This window comes from Botryllus schlosseri, chromosome 11, assembly GCF_051294905.1.
Source record: "Botryllus schlosseri isolate E-star chromosome 11, Bs_hap1, whole genome shotgun sequence".
Taxonomy (NCBI): domain Eukaryota; kingdom Metazoa; phylum Chordata; class Ascidiacea; order Stolidobranchia; family Styelidae; genus Botryllus; species Botryllus schlosseri.
Window position 1 is genome coordinate 16382537 of NC_137246.1, and position 20524 is coordinate 16403060.

Sequence of the window (20524 nt, forward strand, 5' to 3'; positions counted from 1 at the left end):
TGTAGGCCTATACAAGAACACGGTAAGATTAATTCAATCTGGGCAATCACAATTCACCAAAATACTATTTTAAATATTCGCAATTTGAATTGTATCAGTTAAAATCAAACCAGCCGGTATATATATTATATAGTCTGTATCTACAAAAAAAGCCTATCCCTCATACAGTGAAAACTGGAAAATTTGTGTGCGGGTGGTTTTTGTTTAAACAGTCTTGACTTTTGTGAATTTTGAAATTAGGACACAACAGCTCATCCTTTGTGACTACAGGACACACATTAATTTTTTTAGTCATAACCCTAATATACATTTCTAAGTACGTAAGTAGCTTACACATGCTACACAATACACATGGTCCATCTTGCCTCCAGAGGTCACACCAGGGCGTTACCACGAACCAAAGTTATAAGGGTACACTGTACAGCCGCTACACTATCGCCGATGCAAATAAAGCAGGTATATTATGAAAGAAACATTTGTTGATTATCCTTCGCGTGATGTATGAAATTTCTCACAGCAATTATTCCGATACCTGAATGAGTAATGTTTGTCATCCGACTCGCAATTAAGCCTCATAATGACATATGCACGAGAGTGGATTGCAACAAGGTTGTAAAGTGGACAGAGGAGGCTTGTCGATCTCCGATTCAACTACCTCCAAGGACGACTGATGGCTCCTTATCAGCTCCGTAAATTCATCCACTATTCCCAAGTACCTCTCACTCTTCGAATCCAAATAGACGTGTTCCCGGTTGTCCGATTCGACGTCAAACACCAGCGGTGGAACTTGTTTGCGGAAATTATGTTCGCACGTTGCATTCCTTACACGATTTACATTCTCAGGACTGCATTGAGGGAGCTTTTCTTGAACAATACGCTCATCGCCTGTTGTATGGAATATGCCGTGAATGTAAGCCGACATATAGCAACGCCACGTCCGAAATATGTGTCTGGCGATATGCACTCTATATTTACCGATTTGTATAAAGATATTGCAGAAGCAGTCGGACGGTTTTGTATTTGGGTGAATTGACTGTCCAACACCGTTATCAATTCGGTTTTTACTCTCACTGTTTGATAACACAAAGTGGATACTCTGCACGTTTTGTGATTTTCGTTTGATATGAAGGATTAAACTATACAGTGTTTCATAGGTAATTCGAGTATACAAATACGAATTCCTGGCGATGCCAAAACTGCCAAAAATAAAATCTTTAAAATGCCAAAAATAAGATATTTTTAGTATTTTTGGTATATGCCGCATATGCCAAAAATAACACTGCCTGGGTATTACTGCTACTGCTGGAGTTCTTTATAGAAAATTAAAACCTTTGCAAAAACTGAGGAAGTATCTTTTTTCGCATATTCATAAATATCTCGCATCTCGCGGGTCGGATGAAACGCTCTCGCCAGCTCCCATGGTCTAAACCAGTGATTCCCAAGTGCGGCCCTGAGGGCCGCATGCGGCCCCCAGATAGCCTTCTTGCGGCCCCCAAAATATATTAGGAAATCGATTAATGACAAAAATAAAATATATATTTATAAAATACTCTTGCTTGACTTGACCTCTGTGGTTTTTAATTATAGAATTGCAGGAAAGTTGTGAGTATATAGACTGCTAACGTTATGTCACTGCTGTTTCAATGCACTGTGTCCTAACTTTCCAGTTGAACGAGCAGTAGCTATAGATATAAATAGGTATTTATAACTTTCAAAACCGGAGGAAAATCTCTCCCTCGTGGTCGCTTGACTAAAAAAGAAACAGAGGCTCAACTCCCGGAAAATACAGTTTTTCTTTCACATTAACAGGTGGTTGACTGAAAAAAAAACTTCCCGGTCCAGCTCCGAAGTAGCCGCCGTAGCGTTCCTACAGTGCTGACTTAATGTATATCAGTCGAATTTGGCCATATATGTAACCAAAATCCTCAAAAAAGATGACAAAATCTCAAAAAATAAGACATTTTGGCGTCCTCCGAGGACACTTTGAAAACAACCAAAAAAGAGGACAAATCATCTTTAAAGAGGACGTATGGTAACCCTATGATAACTAGATGTGCATCTCGTGACTCACGGTTGAATACGCCGAGATGCATACTGCTTAGTCGGCTGAAAGCAGCATAATTGGTGGTCCTATATTCAGGGCCGTAACTGCCGCACCCCAAACCCCCCAATTGAGGGTGCCGAGTTCGAAGGGGCCCAAAATTATTTCGTGAAATGGCATAAATCATGAAATCAGTATTTTTGGAAAATTTATGCAACTTCTTCAAAAATTTTTCGCGCTGGGCGCGATTTCAATTCACCGCATATCTTGATTATTGGGTACTCTCCCCCAAGAAAAAATACGCAAGATTTTATAGAAATGGGCATATCAGCGTTGGTCATAACCGCACCACAACGCACCAAGACAAATAAAGTTTTAGGCCATGTAACATTTGACTCCAAGAAGTGTGAGCGATCGGCAGCGAGAACGCCTTGGCCGTAAAGGACTGCTTTTATGGTGACCAAAAACTTCGAAATACCAAAAACTTCGTTATATATACAAAATACATATAGGTTTATTTGTCCATATAGGCACCTAAATGACTGGCGCCGAATGTTCTTGTATTGGCAATCTGAAACTCACAAGATAAATAAATACCATCCTGCAGGAAAGAAAATTATATGCCAGTGAAGAAATACCAATCTGAAATCGTGTGATCTTCCAGTTTAGTAGGTTTGGGCAATTCTACATTTTTTGATATAGCAGATATCAGGATGTCACGAAATATAACATCATGTGACGAAGTCATACCTAGGGGTCTGCCCGCCCGAAGATGTTTAATTTTACGGGGTCTGCAGTTTCAATACACCTCTCACTCAGCTCCACCGGTAAATCGGATTACGTGGGCAAAGGGGACAACCACGCAATTCCCGATCTTATTCACCGATTTTATCGTAAATTATCGAAATATTCGGGCGTCGCGCTGTGCCAATAAACAGTACAACTTTAATTTCGTGGCAAAAGCGAACAACGTCATGCGGGGTCAGTTTATCACCCTGTGGGAGCCCGGGGTCCTGACGAAGTCCCGTTACGTTCCTGCCAACGGGTATACCCCCGGATATGTTTAATTCCTATTGAGGGTGCGGATACCTTTACAAACACACCTCACTCAGCTCTACCGGTAAATCAGATTACGTGAACAGAGACAAGATGAAAATTTATAGCAATGCATACAATCCCGATCATATTGACCGATTCAGTCATGAAACTAAAGAAATTTCTCGCGCTTCGCGCGTTTAGACGAGAAAAGCTAATTCACTCAACGGACACCCAATGCAGCAGATAAGTAGCGGTAAACAGTGTACAGTTTTGAAATCTCGCCAGGGCAATAAAACTACTCCGAAATACCCATGATGACTGTTTGGGTCCGTTTCATAGCCGTAGTATTCGTGCGGCCCCGACCGTACTCTGAAATTCTAAATTTGGCCCTCACACCGAAAAAGTTTGGGAACCACTGGTCTAAACACAGGCGCCGTATGATATGTCGTTTGGACCTAAAACGCGAGTCGTTCGTTTCGCATCAAGAACGAAATTCGAAATTTTACGACATCAAGTTGAATTGAAAAATAATTTAGACGAGAATGTAGAATTACAATTGCAATTACAACTTTTTAATTACCATTGTAATTTGCGAAAAAAGCAGCCCAGAACGCGGCTTGAGCCCACCAGAAAGCCCCAGGTTTAATTATCACCAACTATCTAATGATGGATGAATCATTTTTCGAGCCATTATACAGTGGGAGCCAATTGTACCAAACATTCCAACCCCCACATACGCGTCCTAAACAACTACCAGCCTTTGAGAATCGAAAGTGTATAGAACTTGCCCGAATAAGTACTAGTATAGTAATGTATCTTGTAGTTTCGCAAACGCGCTGCCGTTAGCAACTTGGAACAATAAAAGAAGAGTGGTCTGTCCTTTGCCATCGCCAGATCACTTTCCTCTCTCTCAATGATCTCGCCACCGAACGATCTTCCGTCGATTTTTATATTCGCCAAATGGCCGGTAAGATCTGAAATAATTCATAGCAATGATAAATACACAGTCACACACACTGAAGTGGAAGTCAATGCATATTTACTTGCTAATTCCATTATAGTGGGGAATACGTCGAGTGTACTCAAAACACTGTGGCTAACTTTACTTGGCGAGATAACGCCTGGCCACCAAGCGACTGTTGGGATGCGGATGCCACCTTCCCACGACGAAAACTTTCCTCCTCGAAACGGGCCGTTCGACCCTTCTTGGCCACAACCATCTCGAGAAGCGCCATGATCGGATAAGAACAGTACGAATGTCTTACTGTCAATGCCAAGCTTTACTAGATGATTGAGAACCTCTTCGATAGCCCAGCCCATCTCATTGATGCTGTCTCCATATCTACCTAACGAAATAAATCGTCGATGCCGTTCGAGATCAAACATGAGTTTCATGACACATAATGCCGACATGACCAATGACTATGACCTCTGACCAGTAACGAATTTAGGGCCGTTCATGTATTGATTGATAAGACGCAACCTGCATGCAAGACAGTGGAATTACATTCCTGAGTACCCCTCCCAAAGTAAGGTCACTTCTAACTTAGCTTTGTCTTCTTTATGACTGTTACCCAACAACGCGGGTCGGGGACGTATATCAGGTATATATGGCCGTTCCTTTCGGTTATGACCGTAACCGAATGATTAGGTTACCTAATTAAAGGCTGCACACCAAATTTGGTCCGATTCCAGCCAATAGCCGCATTGCTACGACAGAAGAAAGGTATTTATTTATTATATAAAAATGAATAAAAAATTTCACCCCATGAAATTGATAGGTTGTCTATAGAAACGATGCTCACCAAATTTGGCTCAATTCCAACCAGTGGAAGCGGAGTTATGGCCGTCGAAAAATTTAGGTTTGAATAAAATAGTATTTACGGTGGCAAATTCTTTAATTATACATTATTGTTCTGCCCGCCATAAATACTATGAATTGAAATCTCAAATTTGGAAAATCAATAACTTCGTTTCTACTGGTTCGAATTGAGTCAAACTGTCTGTTCAAAACAAGAGGTTGTGGGATAGCAGCTGGGAGATACGGCCGTAGTCGTCCCTCAGTCAGCTACCTGCAAGTCTCGCCTCGTATATACTGCGGGGAGTCGAGTTAGAGTCGGCAAACCCAGGCACTCTAGTACGACCAGGCCAAGTGATGGCCGAGATGGTTGTTTAATTGCGAGTGTGATTCATTGAGCAACCAGGTCCGAAGTGCCTGATCTGTGCTCACTGCACCACCAGATTCCTAGGCAGGGGTTTTACTCCGGGTACTCCGGTTTCCCCAATGCAAAAATGGAACGAGCAAAATAGATGGCTTACAGAAACAAAAGAGAAAACGCAGAGGAAACACAGAGAAAACACGAGAAGGCACAAAAAATAGGGGGAATATTTGATACTTTCGGCCACTTGGGAACCCGAACCCAAATTTTAAAAGCCTGAGAGGGAGTCGTCTGCGGCCCTCCAGGACCGCATCCAAAAAAATGAGCATCGTTTCTATAGACAGACAACCTAACAATTTCATAGGGTGAGCAGAAAATTTTGAAATTTTTTATGTTCATTTTTAGATAATAAATCTCGTAGCAATGCGGCTATTGATTGGAAATGAATCAAAATTGGTGTGCTGCGTTTTTTAGGTAAACTAACAATTTTATAAAGTAGCTAGTACAATTTGAAAGAAAAAGTCATTTTTGAACACCCCTACTGTTGAGTAAAGACTAAAAACTAAGCATTGCTCGAAATTTTTACCGAATACCCAATTCCCTCTCTTATTGTTTATTTGTTTGTTTGTTTTTGTAATCATAGGGTTTGTCGACTACTATGGTCAATTACACCATGGCGATTTATCTTAATTCTTATTCCGTAGTGGTCCTGTTAAAGAAATTCGCGGATTGCATGTTGCAATTCTGACGTAATTTTGTTTCGATGCTCTGAATTTCGATTGAAAATGTATGATATCTGACCGTTGGAATATACGGGATACCCAAAATATCCAGGCCACTTCAAAGGACTGATATCCCGCAAGCCGCCAATAACTAATACAAACTCTCCATAAAGTCTCAAATTCTCCTTTCTTCGAAATGGAATCCGGTTCCGATCCGACTCCAACTGTATCAGAAAAAGTATGAATCTGGATCCGATCGGGCCACGGCCAGAAAAAAATCCTGCGATAATCATTGCGTGCGCTGCGAGAAATTTACCACACGAAACTGCTCGACTACGAATGAGCAAATCTCGTCAAACATAATAAACAAATGGTTTATAGTCGACTTTCCGGAAAATACGTGTACTTCTGAAAGCTTTGATGAGTTTCAATGAGACAGCTGGAATATGAGAAAGTTTGGGGGGGCTGACGAAGTGCCGTTACGGCCCTGCACACACCCTATGGAAGCTCTCAGTTGCCAACTATAGCTTGTATTGGGCGATCTTTTCACGGACGAGCCAGGAATCAGGAAATTATTGCAACAAATGCAACAGTAAAAAGCCAAATGCGATGATCACGGATTGGGTATAGAATTGCAAAGTTGATTTGTCCAGTATTGTATCGGTGACGGCAGTGATCGACCGGCGGATATTCAAGGATTGTTGCTACCCAGGGCAAGAGCTACCACCTGGTCATTGTTATTGTGCTCATCGCACTGTAGATTAATCTCAATAAAGTTACTCATTGTCATTCATTTCCATGTGTATATGCAGTCTTGTGTATGAGATAGCTGCGAGTGTAAAGAGAGGCAGCCACCACTCTGCCACTCTGCGTTTCAACCCATTCACACGCCAGACGCCATGTAACAATTCAGTCGCCAGTCTGCGTTTCAATTCTCTCACACGCCAGACGCCACGTAGAGACTCAGCCGCAGGGTGGCGTTTGGCTTGTGGCGGGCTGGCGTCTGAGCGGGTTTAACCCCTGTTGTGGAATATAGAGAGTTCATGCACAGTAATTTCACTATATGCAAGTTTCTGCGGAAGTATTTTCACTTTGTAGACGCTCTTGTATGTGCAGAACTTCAAGGAAATACCGTAATTTTTTTTGTACTTGATGATTTTTTGCGGCATATACACCGACTCATAATATACATACACACACGATGTGTGCATATGCATACCATGAGTGCCTGGTACAGCAGCATACAATTGAATAATTAATATATTCATATTGAAGTAAACCCGATTATATTCAGCTGACGCTGGTCAGGAGTAATCGGCAGCAAAAAAGAACGTCGTATATCAACAATCGCATCTCGAAAAATGTCACGACACAGCGTTTGAGCGGAAAGTTTTACTGACCTCGTTTAGATTTTCCAGCAAATCTCGGATCAGAGAAGAGAGAAGCGTGAGTTTGAGGAAAAGACAACAGATAGAAGAAGCTGTCGTCTCGGTATTTGCTGATGAATTCTGTGGTGTCATGAACGAGGCGTGTGGTCAGGTTTGCCAGATTTATCGGCTGTTCAATTATTTTGTTATCTCTGTATAGAAAGCAAAATTCCGACATCTTCTTGGAATGTACCTGGAAAGCATAAATCAGTGTCCTAACCATGAAGACATCTATTTCGGTCTCAAACAGGAATTTTTCCACGTGTTAAATATTCTCATCCCGTTTTCATATAGTTATTTTCAGATAGCCTAAAAATTACAACAAACAATTAGTTCTTAGTGCCAAATTTATTCCACTCGAAGCTTCTCTTCGACTGACTCTCAACAATAGCGAATGTTAGTTAATTCGGTTAGCTAAATTCGAAATACGGAAATAATTTTTGTCGTTGTTGCGTATTAATGCGTTATCCGGAATTGTTCAGTATACGGGAACAATTATTGTAACCATACGAATACTAACTTTATCCTGTTCGCAAAGCCAGTGTTGAGATAGAGGAAGGATTGTGTTCACGACTTCAAATCCATGATTTCCCGGAAGATGAAAACCGTCAGTATTGTTATACTTGTTTATCCCTGTATTGTATAAGTACAATATCACAGTATGTACAATATACACATGATATATCGTAGCGGTGCCTGAACTGAACCTGAACAATGACCATAACCATTTGAGCCCATACCAGACAGTTAACATATACTTCCTACCGGTTTTGACCAGTGTTGGGATCAAGTCACTAGTCACTCGAGTCACGAGTCATTTCGAGTCATTGCACATTTTGACTCGAGTCAAATCAAGTCAGTCGATTTTCGAAGGTGACTCGAGTCAAGTCAAGTCAGTCAATTTTTGGAGGTGACTCGAGTCAAGTCGAGTCAAGTCAAGTCAAGTCACGAGTCAAGTAAAAATTCAAGTCAAGTTGCCTTTTAGAAGTATGAAGCATGATGACGTTATTGCATTTCGCTAGGTCTCTGAATAACAGATTGATTGGTCATTATTGACCGATGAACGAATATAGAGTTGAATATACATGCAATAAGGGGCTGTATCGCTCACATAAACGTAGAACTGCCTCATTTTATAGTTACCAGTCAAGATAAAGAATCGAGAAACGAATTGAGAAGATGCAATACAGTACCCATTTGGCCATTTATACATATTGCTGTGATACAATTTGAGTCTGCTGCAATGGTTGAGGAGTATATAAACTATATTCGATTGTAATTTCAATAAAACAAGAGGTTCGGTTAAGGTAAGAACAGAGAACACAAATATATATTTTGCTATTAAATTACTTTACTACTAGTTAACGACAACTACGTAAGCTGTAGCTTCGATCACTTCGTTTGTGGTCAATATATTTGTGAGAGAATATTGGGGGCTCAGTAAAACGCACGATGATTTAATGATCGGTCGCTCTCATGGGTTTCACAAAAGTTTGGCGAGCAATCCGAACAAGGTGCAAGATAAGTTGAATCTTATTTGATGACTTGAAATTGACTCGTGAATTTTGCCCCGAGTCACGAGTCAATCCTCATTTCTGATACGCCGAGTCAAGTCAAGTCAAGTCATTTTAGCAAAGTGACTCGAGTCAAGTCAAGTCATACGAAAAAGGTGACTCGAGTCTGACTCGAGTCAAGTCATGACTCGAGTCATCCCAACACTGGTTTTGACCCGTATGGCAAATTTTATTCGGATGCATGCTCCGAAACCACCAACATGGCTGAAGGACGACGTATACAAACGACTTTCGAAAATGATGACCCGATTCAGCCCTCATAATTAATTCTACTCCGAACTCAACCAAACTCAAATACCAACATTGCTTCATATGGATAAAATTTTGCTTTTTCGAACAATCATATTCATACCAAGATGCCATTTTCCCGAGATCCCTGTTATGTATCCCTCTTGCTGCAATGCCTCAGCTATAGTGAATTGGCTTCGTGGGAGTCCCCCGGGTGACGTTGGTCTGAATACTTGGCTCTTTCCAAATATCCCCGAACGTATTGGATAGCGACCTTCGAAAATATAGAAGATCGGCATAATAATTGATGATATAGTGAGATAGCCAATGGTACGATAGGATTCAGGAAGAAGTACATTGATTGTATTTAAATTACGCCGTCCACTATCCAGTAAATTTGCTATACCTGCGACGTTTACTGTCATAAGATTGTATGTATGTATGTATGTATGTATGTATGTATGTATGTATGTATGTATGTATGTATGTATGTATGTATGTATGTATGTATGTATGTATGTATGTATGTATGTATGTATGTATGTATGTATGTATGTATGTATGTATGTATGTATGTATGTATGTATGTATGTATGTATGTATGTATGTATGTATGTATGTATGTATGTATGTATGTATGTATGTATGTATGTATGTATGTATGTATGTATGTATGTATGTATGTATGTATGTATGTGTGTATGTGTGTATGTGTGTATGTGTGTATGTGTGTATGTGTGTATGTGTGTATGTGTGTATGTGTGTATGTGTGTATGTGTGTATGTGTGTATGTATGTATGTATGTATGTATGTATGTATGTATGTATGTATGTATGTATGTATGTATGTATGTATCATCAGGATTATATCTCAACATTCATCGTTTTAACGGGAACGTTCCACACCGCCTTTTGAAAAGTTTAAAAAGTAGACGGATGGACAATAATTAGATCTCTAGTAAAGCTATCTTCTGATTCTATTATTACATATGGGTAATTGGGCATACAATATATATAGGTAATTAGCGCTCTACTAACGGTCCGGCGGGTTTTTCGGGACTTGAGCCAGAAAAATGACCTTTTTTATATATTTAGTCAACCAACGGAAAATATCATAGATAGCCGGTATTTCAGGAGTTGAGCCGGAAAGCTGGCCTTTTTTTAGTCAAACAACCACAAACGTGGGAAAAATCGACCATTTTTTCCGGATTTTACTCTACAATTATCAGTCTGAAAATTTTGAAAAAGTGCGCTCTTTTCTGATTCCCAAAATATGGTAACCGTAATATAACTTCGTGCTACAATTGTTGAACCGACAACGATATCGAGGCTTGCAACCATAGGCGCCGAGTTACGGGGTGGCGGCCACCCCATACAATAAGATTAAACGCCCGCCGTCTGCGATTTCAAATCATCAGCGCTGTCAATTAGCGAGTCCGTAATAGCGCGTAAATGCCAACTATTTACCATTAACTGATACGCGCGCGAATAATTTAATACGCGGCTTCGTTGGTTACGACGAACTGGTATTAACGGGAACCTTCTATGTTACAATATACTTCATCGCTGGACGGACTCTATCGAGCACAGCGGCGCCGCCATATCGCGGATCGAATTTCAAACGTTTGGGATATGTATTTCTATTGATAAGGTCGCGGCATGCGCCCATATTGCTCTTACTGCTATAACGCGTGGATAATCGAAAGCGCACCATTTTACGATCAAATTCGACTGGCTGATGGGGGCGTAAATGAGCCGTAGGCCCCGGGCTGATATTAACCAGAGCGTTGTCGGCATAAAAACCCCAGGTGCGTAGCCAGGGAGTTTCTCATTTATAACTAGAAATCCCATCCTTTTTGAAATGCCAATCCACTAATTCGTATTATCGATGCTGCGTACTGCAAATCAGCGAGAATCATTTGTATGCGAAATGGGCCATCGATATCTCATGTGCACTGTCGTCGGTGGTTTGATTTAGCGCGTCCGCATGCAGGCCTGCTACCTACCGCATAGACACTTTCGCCAAACAGTAACAATCTCTAAGTTTAATATTGTTTGTGTTTATGTATCTTTTTGATTAAAACTTATGCCCGCGTCTGAACAAATTGTGCGCGTTGCCATTGTTGAATCTGGGTATGACTAGCGCACCCTGTAATTGTAATTATAGCAGGTTTGCGGCATGTCTGCAATTTCGTCATCAGCGCAACTTTGCCGGCCGATTGTACAGTCCGTTAAAATTGATTACTGTATTTCGTACAGCGTACTGATGCTGATTTCAGCAAACTAACGATCCTTATTAGATGTACCGTTCAAATTCGACATCATCGTTCGAAACGTAGATTTCATCGCGATCTCTGAGAAACACCATCTTCTATCGCGATTTGACGACCAGATATACGTCCACCTTCTACAAATTAAAGTGCATTATATTTGCATCGATGAGAGCCGCAAGCCGCGTTTAAAATATTTTGTGAACCATTTTTGTGACAAATATCCTCGGAGCGCAAAGTTGAACAGTGTTTTATTGTGTGTGCCTACTAGTTGGAATTTATTCCAGTGCCCATAATATTAGTCCAATTATACTTAACGAACGTAAATCGGGAAATGCAGCAATGCAGTCAAAAATTTTTTATTCAGCAATCAATTGTCGCGATGCGAGCTACTCAATACTAAGTAAAAACCCATTGCGTTGGCGGTAAGGGATAATTACTGATTGGCCGCGCGCGTTTGTGATCATAATTCCTGTCATCGTTTCGTGTTCCAGGATTGTCGCGTCGTGTTACTGCTCAGTCCAGCGACGAATGTCGAGTGCGCGGCTATCAATGACCTACTATCGTAATCATCTCAGCGGGAGATCGCGTCGCGCCGCATTGTGCGATGCCATTACGTGCAGTGCACAGACGAATCTCGCTGATTGGTCGCGGCCTCGCGTAGCACTGATAATACGACTGGTTGAACTGCAACTGAATATTAGCGTCAGAATGGTCATTTTAAAACAGTGGTTCTTAACCTTTTTTCCTCCAGCGCCCCTTTCCAAACTTTCCGTGTTCTAACACCCCCCAACCCATATTTCACGGACTGTAATAAAAACAATGGATACGAGGACGGGTCGTAACAGCACTTCCTCATCCCCCTCGAAAACGTTGGTCCTTGGCCCCGATAGGGTGATCAAACTTCTGAGGGGCTTCCCCCAAGACCCCGCTTCGCGTGATTTCTCTGTTGAACAAAGTTTTAAGTGGCCTGGTCGCCTAGACACGAAACTTTTCATAATCGATGAACGAATCGGTCACGAATATTGGTAATTGCATATGGATATATGCATCGCTATGATTTGTTTTATCCTCTCAGCCCTCGTAACAAGATTCATCGGTAGCGTTGAATGAGCTGTTGTCTTGGAAAATGTATGGCACGTAATTATAATAATTAAGCAGATTCAGGCAGGCCCATTAGTACAATTACTTCGTTGAATGTTAATATTTCGTGACCTTCTATCCGCTGGCTATATAGTTTAAAGATACTGGAATTGCATAAAGGTATCTAAACTAAAATAGGCACACGATTCAAAATTGGTATTTTTTCAAGGGCAAATAATTTTTCTTTGATGGATGTTATTTGTCCTGAGGGGTTCAGATTGTCAATACCTGATAATTCGGCACGAGCTATTTAAGCACCTATGGACAATTAGATATATTTATATCGAAATTTACGGTAAACATGAGGGCGATTGTTTTCAGCGAAGGTTTTCTCACTGATGATGTTTTGACACACTCTCAGAGTCCCATATTGGCCGAAACTTCATATGTCTTCGTGTATCGCGGCGTGGTAATGGCCGACGCCGAAATGCCAATTTCTATTTTCGATAAATAGTGCGTATTTTTTCGTGGGGGAAAGGTACCCAATGATCAAAAATTTGGCAACTGTAATTCGCGCGCAGTGCGAAAAATTGTAAATAACTTGTATAAATCGTCAAAAATTGTAGTGTAATTTTTAAGAGAACATATGTAGCAACCATCGACGAAAAATTATGAGATTTGACATGTTTTGTCGAATGTTAATTTGTTCCGAAAACTCGTTATTGATATGTTTTGCTATACTACACCATCTACTGCGAAGCCATTTTGCTTCAGCGCCCCCCTTACCTCCCACCTGAGCCCAGCGCCCCCAATATCGGCCCTTGAGCGTTTCTGCCCCCTTCAAAATCCAAATCGCCCCTTGGGGGCGCTGGAGGCAAGGTTAAGAACCACTGTTTTAAAAGGACGGGGTTTTGCGTTTCAAAAGGAGGAGGTTTCGACACCCTCTGGCTACGCGCCTGGCGCCACCCCATGCAAAAATAAAAGTCGGTGCCTATATGCCTCAGTTGCAAACATTCCATATCGAATACGTCAAGTACATCCAGTACAAGTCACCCGAAGGGTCGTGCTAAATGTGTTTTTTTCGAAACTATTTACACGATTATGACAAAATTACACCACTTAAATAAACAATTAAAACACCGTTTAAAACATCATCATCATCATCATTGGTTTATTAGCAATTTTATCAGTTCAATACACCACAAAAAATGCGATACAATGAAGAGAAAGGAAGATGTCGAAGCGACTAGGAGTTGTCTATGGAATCGGACACCCACCTTGGCCTAGGCGATGTAAAGAGGCGGCATGCACACTGAATGAATGTTTTCAACAAGGTGTTTTAAACCACTTTTTGTGATAAATATCACCTTACCACTAAAATTTTCTTACCTGCGCTCCTAAGACAAATTCTGAACTGCTGTCACTCTGGCTCTTTTGATGCTGTACCCAGGCAATAATTGAGTTGACCACACTAACGTAAACTTTTAGCGAAAAGAGTGTGGTACACGGAAACAAAACCTAACTCAGAATTATATCGCGGTCATAAATCCTACGTGCCTACGTGCAGGCATACCCTGGATTAAAATGTTGTACTCGATTTATGCCGCGGTATAAGTTGGAGGTAGCCTATGTTCTGATTTCTTATGACATGGGTGTATAACTGTATATATTCACACCCGTATAACAGGGGTGGTAACACGGGTGGAAATCACACTCTTTTAGCTAAAAGTTGGGTGTGTATGCAATAAACCTAAGGTTCGCGTGCTTGGCGCTTGAAATAGCTGCCACAATTACCAAAACAGGGTGTGTGAAACGCTCGCGCATTGGCTGCCCTACAAATTGTTTCAGCTATTCATGATGAATGTTTTTTTTTCGCATGCTCATTTGCGAATCGTCCAAGTTGCTTTTTATGGAAGTATTAGAAGATGGTATTTGTGTTGTACAGTACATATTTTGCAACTCAGATGAAACCATATGAGTCACAGACCCATGAAAGAGTTATCTTAGAAGAAAGAGTTACGGTGGTTCAGATTGTATTCTCACGAACACGATGGGTTAGCGCAGTAGCGAAATCTTAGTATTTTAATTTCGATAGACGACACCGAAGATCTGTTATAAACTATATCCAATTAAAATTTGATATACCTGTTAAAAGAGCAGCTCTGCTTGGAGAACAAACAGGAACTGGGGTATATACATGCGTAAATTGCTTCCCTTCTTTAGCCATCCTATCAACTCCCGACCATTCTTGGGTGGGATCTCCGTACACATGAAAGTCTCCGTATCCAACATCATCGGCCAAGAATATAATGAAGTTTGGCCTGGACTTGGTCGATTGTGAATTTTGAGTCTTCGAATTGTTTTCCTGACCAACCTCGAATAGTCCCATGATGATGATTGCCACTGTCGCGAGACATATCGTTTTCAACGTGGTTCCAAGTGCTGGTTCTGCCATAGGTCTATCCCAATCTTCAATATAGGCCGACTGTCACATGGGATGATGGAATATAAATTGACTATATGTAAGACATGGCACTACACATTTCGGCAATGTCACGTCTGGATATAGAAGGAATTGGATTGATTTAGGCATTTAGGGGTTATAGGTTATGGGCTGAGCTATAAGGTCAGATAATGTTACGGGTTTTGTTATGCTAGGTTAGGTTTAGGTGTGACCCCCACCCGCATGCGGCTCTGAGAGCCGCGGCTGGGAATCACTGGTTTGAGCGATTTCAATGTCTTTTGAGTTTTGACATAGCAGGTAGGAGGTCACGAAATAGCATCATGTAACGAATTCATTATATCAACGGGTCCGCCCGAAGCTGTTTAATTTATTATTTAAAGGTCCCACCTTCTCCAACACACCTCATTCAGCTCTATTACCGATAAATCTGTTTACGTGAACAGAGAGGACAAAAATGGATAGCACTATATATGCGATTCCCGATCATATTGACCGATTCAATCACGAATTATAGAAATTTTCGCGCCTAGCGCGTTTAGGCGATAGGGGCTGACACACTAAACAATACACCAAATGTAGGTGATAAGTAGCTGCTACAAACGTATAACAGAAGGGGGTCTGGGGGCTTCGCCCCCCAGAAGTTAGGTTTATCACACTATGGGGGCCCCAAGACCAGTGCTTTGGAGGGGCGCTGACGAAGTGCTGTCACGATCCTGTCCCAACCTATTCCATATGATAAAATAATATACCCGGGTGAGCCTAACCTATCCAGTAGACTACTTGATGCAAAAAAACTCCTGACTAACCCATCCAAAAGTTTAACTAAACTAACCAATCTCGCTCCGCAGCCTAAACCAATTTTTACCTAGCCCTCGCCAAAGCTTTTATGCTATCGCCAAAATATATTGTTAGATCGTTAACATTTATGAATTCGAATACAATGCAGTTATATTTACATAGTAGGCTACATGTGGCGTGGCGTACCAGTCGGTACAAATGCTTCGTAGTTAGGAGTAGAGTAAAGGTCAGTTCTAAGCACCAGTGTTGGGATCATGTCACTACCTTCTCGTCACCAGTCATCTCGAGTCATTGCGCTTTTTGACTCGAGTCGAGTCAAGTCACTCGATTTTGGAGGTGACTCGAGTCAAGCCAAGTCACGAGTCCAGCCAATAGTCAAGTTGATTTTTCCAAGCACGAGGCATAATTCAAACTCATTGCATTTTGCTATCTGTTTTCAATACAGATTGAGTCCCATTTATTCTGAATCGAGGAACGAAAATAGAGTTGAATATACAAGCAAAAAGGCGTTGTAACGCTCGCGCATATATATATATATCGGCTTTCAATTAAATAAAAGGGCAAAAGAAAACAGGAAACAAAGGAACATCAAGATATCAGTTTTGGGCCCTTATCAAGCGCCTCCAGCGTGGGCGGTCGTGGGCGTCTTCGAGCGATAGCCCGCGTTGCGCTAGCTCGCGCATACGTATAACTGCTAAACTTCGCAAGTAACGGCATAGCCCCAGTCTGTAATTATCACCCAAGATACGGGATAGAATACGAAACCAACAGAAAGCTGAAGAAAATGGATAGGATACGATACAATACACTACCAACCTACACATCCATGATATACAGTTCAAGCCTGCTGCAGTTGTTGATTAGTAACATAGACGATATTCGTTCGATAAATCATGCAAGGGGGTTGGTTTTATCAGCACTGGGCACTGTCAGAAGTTTATAGAAGAGAAATACATTCCTATTAGATTACTATACAACTAGCTTACGACAACGACGTTGTGAGCTCCGATCATTGCGTTTGGGGTAATTCTATTTCTGATATAACAATGGGTGCTCGATAAAACGCACAATCATTGAGTGATTGGTTGCACTCATAGTTCACACGAGTATCGTTAACAATACGGACTTATAGAAGATACAACGATTAAGTCGAGACTGATCACTTAATGACTTGAGATTGACTGGTAAATTTTGCTTCGAGTCACGAGTCAATACGCATTTCTGAAATGTCGAGTCAAGTCAAGTCATTTTTGCAAAGTGACTCGAGTCATCCCAACACTGATTTAAATTAATAAAAGTGTACCCAATTTTCACATATAGTATGATATCATTTTCAAAAAAGTCATTTTCGGTTGTTTATCGGTGGCCTACAATTAATATTTGCACAGGATAGATGGCGGTTGCACGATAATTTAGCTAAATTTGATCTAAAACTTGTGGGGTCCACGGGGGTCTGTGACGGTTCAAACGAGGTCCGCGAACACAAAAAGGTTGAGAGCCACTGATTTACGGGAAATAGGGGTATATGCCCTCAAATTCGCAATGTGTAAATCGAAACGTGATGTTATAGTAAAATTTGAGTTGTTGTTATAATTGTTTTTTTATTTTTTATTTGCTACCATAGCATACTTCTTTGGCTTGCCGTCGCTTTGATTATATTACACAGCAAGAAAAGTATATAGAAACAATGCTGTTACTATGGAACAATGATGAACAAACTCATTTACCATAGGTACATAACGAGTTTATTCAAGTATTTGAAAATGTGATTTTTTCGTGCCAAGCGTGAATAGTATAATAGTAAATTACATTTCCCGATGTTTGTGGAATGCAGGTCTGCAACGTGCCGTCAAATAAGGCCCAGTTGGATATTATACCTTGAATATCCCTATTGACGCTGCGGCCCGCGGCGTCATCAAAAATTAGGAAATTTGCCCGCGAGCACATTTGAGTTTGGGCCCTCTGGCTTATCTGAAGTACCAGAAATGCTTTTTCAACTCATAAATACCATTCATTGGCATAGCCCATTGTCAATTGCAATCAACATCATTTTTGACGTCTGGATCAGTCAATGTCCAGTAGCAGAGAAATATTCGAAAACTGAGCTGCTGAGGAATGCAACTGATGTCTCTGTAGATGAGAATTTGGGAATGGCGACTTGCAATCAGTAAAAACTTCGAATCAAGGCAGAGAGACATCGGTATGCCCTGCATAATCGGGATAGATTTGATGAAATCTAAATTGATCCGACAAAAAATACTTCTAGATCAGTGGTTCCCAACGTGGGCGATTTAGCGGCCTAGGGGGCGAAAATGACGAAGGGGGCGATAGGGGGGCGAAAATGGACAAAGGGGGCGACAGGGGGCGAAAATAGCGAAGGGGGCGATGACGCGTTAAAACGGCTATATAGGAGTCACGTCGGAGAAATGACCCACGGAAATTTAGTTGCAAAAGTGTAAAATTCGACATCGAGCCGAAAAGTTGACCTTTTTTTAGTCAACCCGCCGATGATTACAGATTGTATACCGAATTTTCAGTTCACAATATCTGGGGGGCGATGATCGGCGTTGAGCTTGAAAAGGGGGCGATGAGTCGAAAAAGGTTGGGAATCACTGTTCTAGATAGAACTATCACTATTACCCGTATTTTACTTGCTTTGTCAGTTCATTTCCTTTTCGTGGTCGTTAATTTCAGTGCGTAAAGTATTACTATTTCAAAATTATCTCACCACCCTTTTAACATGGCTATTTCAATGAAGTGAACTAATTTCCAGCGAATCCGTGTCGCATCTTTTTTTTTCGATTACTGGCGATGTCTTCAAACTCCACCATAGACCCTTGTCAAGATCGAAACAAGTGGAAAGACATCCCTGCCTCATAAGGCATACCTAGAACACGATTTTTGATGATGTCGGCGTGACGAAATTGGTCACCGTAAATACCATTATTTCAAAAATGACCGAAATTTCAATTTTACTGACCTCGGCATCTACCGGTTGGAATTGAGTCAATTTGGTGTGCAACGCTTTTTTTTAGGTTCCCGTTTTTAGGTGAACTAAGCCGATGAAATTTGAAAAAAAAATTTGAACACCTCCAATGTTCAAGTTCGTAAAAACGCGACTCCGTGAAATAGTGATCTACCCATTGTCACTATTAAATAAGCGATGGTCAGGGATTGGGAATAACTATTTTCGGAAAATATCAATTATAATTTTGATGTAACTTCATATTGATTGGTAGTCGAATATAGACTCCACTTGACTCAAAGTCACAGCAGATTAATCTGGTAGACAGGTACTCGGTTTTGCCTAGTTCTAATCACCACCATGAACAGAGTAATCTGATGATGCGTCTCACTGTATCAGCAAGTATTACCTGGTCAGTGGTCATTCTAGCCTAGTTGATAGGCCTGTTGAGAGACGAACCTGTCCGTACTGCATTATGGATTAACCAGCTATGCCAACTCGAATCATTAGAGTCGAAGCAACTCAAATCCTTGGTACTGGTGATGGGACCCTAGCGTCTGAGCACTAAACCTGATTCACACGACGTGATCCATTTGATCACTACCAAAAAGTAGCCTGGCACCTCACCAACAAATAAATCCAGACACGTCTTTGATCTGTCTTTACAGGGTGGGTAGCCAAAAGGTACCAACGCCTATAATTCGCTCTTCTTGCGTCTGTCGTTGTGAGTGACGTAATATCTTCTCAACTATATACCAAGAAGCAGAATGAAAACACCTGGGTTTATGTGGATGGGTATTCTCAAATATCTGTCATACGAATTTAACTTTGACCTGAAGTCACTAACTCGCTAGCAGCAGGATTATTTGTTTTCAGTAATAAGAAATTGGCCGTTAAAGTGTCCTTCCCCGTCTCACAACATGCGCTTGCAGTGATGCACGTAATAATACTAGTCAGCCCTCCATGTTACCGGATCACGACCTAGCGTATCGATCTCACCTTCCGCCAAATGCCACCTCATTTTGTCTCTTGCTTTTTATATTCTATGCTGCAGTTGACAAAAATGTCACTTTTCCAGCGCTCTGCAATGCACATTTCGAGTCATTTATGGTTTTTATTAGTTGTACCTGTCCAGTGTCCATTAGCCTGCCTGTCAAAGCTATAAAGGAGGACGAATTCCCAATAAGCAGGACATTTTCGGCGTCCTTAGGACATTTCCGATTTCCTGAAGGAGGACATGGTAACCCTAATGTTATGTTAAATAACCTGTGCGCATATATACGAATTTTGTCTTTTATTAACTCATGAAACGATTCTGCAGTCCACACATATGTAACATACCAATTTTAATGACTTGCAGGCAGGAGCACCCACCATCTGGTGTGACATTTTTGTGATTTGCAATTAGTTTTAGTTAAAAATGGATCCAAACGGGCTAAGGCGCACGTTATTCAATGGCACAAAATGTATATGTGCAATTATGCATGGTGCACCATAGGGTGTAGGTAGGGTGTACCTAAATATACTCGGGGTGCACCAGTACAAAAAGACATCCAGTGGTGCATCACAAGCTTGTCGAACTAAGCCAGGGTTCTTATGGCGGAGATATTTAAGTTAGATGATTGCGTAGAATGCTAATCGTGTGATTAAAGACTGCTAATCGTGACGCATTTTGGGCCGAGATAATAAAGTTAGCAGATCCGGAAGAACGCTAATCGGTTGATTAAAAACCGCTAATCCGCACCACGCAAAATGT

The 20524-nt window shown here is 41.2% G+C and overlaps 1 protein-coding gene and 1 long non-coding RNA gene across 2 annotated transcripts in view; one reads left to right on the forward strand and one right to left on the reverse strand.

Moving 5' to 3' along the window:
• Positions 1–20524, forward strand: part of LOC145449982 (uncharacterized) — a 337566-nt gene that overhangs the window by 30700 nt on the left and 286342 nt on the right. The gene's annotated exons all lie outside the window — the stretch shown is intronic.
• Positions 487–16132, reverse strand: LOC145449976 (arylsulfatase-like). The gene is made up of 7 exons (XM_080328418.1): positions 14687–16132; positions 9314–9463; positions 7908–8020; positions 7361–7580; positions 4123–4425; positions 3868–4053; positions 487–885 (listed from the first exon to the last, which is right to left on the reverse strand). The coding sequence occupies exons 1-7, from the start codon at positions 14994–14996 to the stop codon at positions 566–568; spliced, it is 1602 nt and encodes a 533-aa protein (XP_080184544.1). The 5' UTR covers positions 14997–16132; the 3' UTR covers positions 487–565.